Source organism: Abrus precatorius, unplaced genomic scaffold (assembly GCF_003935025.1).
Source record: "Abrus precatorius isolate BTA unplaced genomic scaffold, Abrus_2018 Scaffold10, whole genome shotgun sequence".
In the NCBI taxonomy this organism is placed as follows: domain Eukaryota; kingdom Viridiplantae; phylum Streptophyta; class Magnoliopsida; order Fabales; family Fabaceae; genus Abrus; species Abrus precatorius.
Window position 1 is genome coordinate 19,903,321 of NW_020874292.1, and position 4,553 is coordinate 19,907,873.

At 34.6% G+C, this 4,553-nt stretch overlaps 1 protein-coding gene across 2 annotated transcripts; it reads left to right on the forward strand.

The window, feature by feature from the left end:
* Window positions 1-216: 216 nt before the first annotated feature.
* LOC113850057 (patatin-like phospholipase domain-containing protein 4) lies at window positions 217-3,980 on the forward strand. 2 transcript variants are annotated; one of them, XM_027480395.1, is made up of 7 exons: window positions 217-791; window positions 1,013-1,156; window positions 1,829-1,901; window positions 2,252-2,357; window positions 2,457-2,553; window positions 3,349-3,444; window positions 3,594-3,980. In XM_027480395.1, the coding sequence occupies exons 1-7, from the start codon at window positions 294-296 to the stop codon at window positions 3,630-3,632; spliced, it is 1,053 nt and encodes a 350-aa protein (XP_027336196.1). In that variant the 5' UTR covers window positions 217-293; the 3' UTR covers window positions 3,633-3,980. The 2 variants fall into 2 exon arrangements, with proteins under 2 accessions (XP_027336196.1, XP_027336186.1); XM_027480385.1 differs by having other exon boundaries at window positions 232-791; window positions 3,524-3,974.
* The last annotated feature ends 573 nt before the right edge of the window (window positions 3,981-4,553 follow it).

Here is a 4,553-nt window from a genome sequence, read left to right on the forward strand (position 1 = left end):
CATAAATTAAATTATTGATAATTGTTATATTATCTAAAAAAGATTTCTGATTAATAATAAAGATATATGTGAAAAAAATTGTAAATAGAAATGAAAAAAAAGAGTTACAAAAAGCAACCCTTGTTGGGCTGTCTATAGTTGGGTCCAGTTTTTTTGTCAGTTGAGACAAAAAATTTCAAAGAAAGAAAGAGAGAGAAGGTTAAAGAGAAACACGTTGAACATGCCAGTCCCACTTTCCAACCAAGTGAAACCAACAAACTGTACGGAAGGGAGAGTGTGTGGCGGGACAGGTTATGGCTCCTACCATCTCTTCCTCAATCGTGTCTCATGCTCACCGTTTTCCGTCCTCAAATCCTAACCCTAATTCCTTTCTTCTCCGTAGTCGCACCCAATTTATCGCCTTCGCTTCCAATTCTTCTCCTCCCGAAGGTGCCAACGGCAATGTCCAACACGACGCCACCGAGAAGAAATCGTTTGCCGTGGCCACTGGCGAGCTCTTCTTGGGCCTAGCAGCGCGCCTTATTAAGAGCCGCAGCAAGCTCACCGATTCGGCTTCGGTGGCCATGTTTGAGAATTCAAATTCAGGGAAATTGTATGAGGATCGAATTGGTGCTGTTGTGGAGGATGAGATCGATCCCGACGTCGTTTGGGAGCAAAGGGTCAAAGACGTTGAAGCGGAGCGTAGTAGACGAATCGTCACCAACCCTGGCTTTAGCTTCTCTGCTGCTGGTCTTCTCTTCCCTTACCATCTCGGTGTTGCTCAGTTTCTCATTCAAAATGGTTACATTAAGGTCCATAATTTGTATCTATGTAAATTTTTTTAATTGGATTTATGTTGATATTGAAATGTTATTGTTCTTGTGATATAAGATAAGCATCATCTAGAATATTTGTTCCTGGGTGTGTGATATAGGTGTTGTTTCGTTGTTGGCATACTATGCTTGTGCTTCAAGTTATTTAGTTGGAAAGAGATTCTTGAGTTTATAATGAGGGTTTTGAGATGCATTTGCAGGAAACCACACCGTTAGCTGGTTCCTCTGCTGGAGCTATAGTTTGTGCTGTGATTGCTTCAGGAGCTAGTATGGAAGAAGCCTTGAATGCCACTAAAATGTTGGCTGAAGATTGTCGGAATCGCGGGACTGCATTTCGGCTGGGGGTATGCCTCTATTCTCAGAGTACTTTATATAGTTGGTCTCTGTCTTAGATACAGATGCTTGTTTACTCTTTCTCTCTTTTTGTAACATTATATAGATTATTGATGATTTTGCAAAGAACATTACATGGAGTAGTCTTGTGGGCTAGAATGCTGAAAATTACAATCCCCCAAAACTACTTGAATTATTTTTTATCACGCCTCTAACAAGAACCATGGAGGCAAATCAGTGACCTATGAAATAAGGCCAATGTGAATTTGGAGACCAAGGAAATCCTGATAGTTAGTAGGATTTGGCTGGTACTAGATTATGGAATACATGATAACCTCAATTAGGTCTATGCCATGTTCTTTGGACAATTGGAACTTTGGAATGAAAAACTTGAAAATTTATAAAGTATTAGTTAGAAGATGGCAAAAGAAAAGGATAATTCTGCATGTTTACAGGATATATTTGTTTTCGGGATTATAACTGTTGATGTTTTTTTGTTAATTAGCAAGCAGTTTTTGAAATCAAAATGAGAGCCTGTGAGAAGTGCAGTGTTGTGTGAAAATGTAACTAAATCATTATCCTTGATGGAAAGCGGAGATTTTCTTTTGTTGTAATATTATGCTTACGGGAACTTTTCAGATTTCAGATCTCACCTCTTCTGGTTCAATGTATTCTCTGAACAGGCTGTTCTACGTGATATTCTTGACAAGTTTTTGCCAGATGATGTTCATATAAGATCCAATGGGAGAGTTCGAGGTAATGCTGGATGTTCAGCACCCTTGCTATTTTTTATTATTGAACTGTCTTGTGCAAAGAACCAAACTGGAAATTCTTCTGTTATTTTATAGGACTAAAGTAACAAACACTAATATAGAAAAACAATAGTGTCTATACAGCTATCTACTAAAGTTTATATTTATTATTTGAATTATTAAATACATTTATAACATCATAGTTTATTACTGAAAAAAGAATAAAATAAGGATTCTTTTTTTGAACTTTTGCGCATAAAAGCAAATATGACAAATGGCCTAAAAGTTCTTTTTATTATTAGTAGAGTTTTTCTTAAAGTCTTGCTGTGCCTTAAAATGTATGTTCTGTTGCAGTTGCTGTGACACAGCTTCTTTGGAGACCCAGGGGTTTGTTGGTGGATCAATTTGATTCCAAGGAAGATCTCATCAATGCAGTTTTTACTTCTTCTTTTATCCCAGGGTGATTTGTTAGTATACTATATTTCTTTGGTTGCATGTAATGTTTTTTACTCATTATAAATGTTTAAGCAAATTTGGAACTTATTTATACTCGCTCCAGATATCTTGCACCAAGGCCAGCAACAATGTTTCGAAATCGACTGTGCATTGATGGGGGTTTAACATTATTTATGCCACCGACATCTGCAACACAAACGGTATTTTCATTAATTCATTTACTGGGTCCATTGGTTTAATTGATTGAGTATTTGCTGAAACCTCTGTTTAAGTGCATTTTGAAGCCTTATAAAACAAATTCTTTTTGTACTTTCTATTAATTTACTTCTATGTGATACTATTATTTAAGAGGGAATTCTTTCCTCAGAAGAAAAATTTCCCGGAACATCTATACAGGCCAAGTTCAAAAATTAATCATTCTGGCTAGCAAGGAAATGAAGATTGCATGCACTATTCGCTTCGCTTATTGTGTGATGTGGTGTTGTTTTGTATGGAGGGTTTTGCTTTATACGAAGATTGGGATGGTTATTGAGTAATTTTCCATACAATATTTAGATAACTACCAATGATTGATTAAAAAATAAACTTTAGGGTCGGAAATGTTATTTTAGGCTATTCATTTTTTAAGCTACTAAAATTAATCTCTGGCAATTTCCTCTGTTATCTGAGCTTAAAAAACTGAAACCCCGAGGTTTATATTCAAAGGAAAACTTGAGCTGATAAGATAAATTGATTGCAAAGAAAATATTTCTGATTTCCTCAAATCATCTGTGAAGATATAATATATTCTTTTTGGGGGGTGGGGGACAAAAGTATCAACAAGGAAAGAAAACTAGAGTCTTGTGGCTATACTAACTATATGTGTCTGAAATGATTGAAAATATTATGCATTCTGATTGTTATGTTTCAATTCATATGTGACTAGACAAATCTATGATTTATCAAGTTTATATATTGCAACGTTTCAACTTCAATAAGCATTTACCACTTTACAGGTTCGTGTTTGTGCTTTCCCAGCTAGTCGATTGGGATTGCTAGGGATTGGAATTAGTCCAGACTGTAATCCTGAAAACATGTCCAGTCCGCGGCAGGTAACCCTACATTCCCTGAATTAGCTTAATAATTTTCTTAAGGGTAAGTTGATGAACGTTCTGCATGGAAACATTTCAGCTTTTCAACTGGGCACTTGAGCCAGCAGAAGATGCAATTCTTGACCGACTTTTTGAACTTGGATATCTAGATGCTGCTGTTTGGGCAAAGGAAAACCCAGTTGAAGTAATAGTTCAAGATGCCAGTCCTGCGTTTGGAAATAGCAATGCAAAATAACTCATCATATAGATTGAAGAAGCATGAGGAAACTACAAATCATTGAACTGTTACCTTGAACTGGAGCCCTAAATTGGCAAAAGTTCTTGGGGAGAGGTTCATGACTACCTAGGGTATAAATCTGGTTCATTCATATTTATTGTATATTGCAATAGAATTACAAAGGATAGAAAAAAGAAAAAAGTTTTTAAAAGTAGAGGCAATATATTTAAAATTTACAAGTTAGAAGGTTCTTGTTTAAAATTCGTTATTCTTTATAATTTGTGAATTTTAAATAGACTTTACAGCTACTTATCCTATGCATGACAAAGTTGTGTCACTTTAGTTTCTTGAAAGTGATGTCTTATGATATTTAGAAACCAAGGTTTTTTTTTATTATCAAAAAGAAACTAAGGGTTTGACTTATTTGTTAAAATTAAAGTTAAAACTCTAGAATACTATATATTAAGGCACAGAAGCACACGTTGGATTGAAACTTCACGATATCAAAACTTCATAAGAATATGGTTAGAACCATTTTTCTTTTGGATTTTACAGGCCACGAGGCGAGAGTTGCTCCTTTTGAAGAGAAAAGAAATTTATTTTTCTTATTCAAAATAATGGTCAAGCTTCAATTATATTTTTTTTCCCACTTTGTATAGATAAAAATACTCAGTAATCGGACTTGATAATAGTTTAAAATATGGAATCTATCCTTAAAAAATCTAAATTAACTAATAAACATACTTCTAAATATTTTACCAAACTGAATGTATAACCAAGCACTAAAGTAATTTTAAATCTTAACAGACCGAACATCCATAATTAATTAATATAAAAAGATTAAAAATGAAAGAATGAGACTAAATTTTTATTGTTCAATCAAGAAAGAATC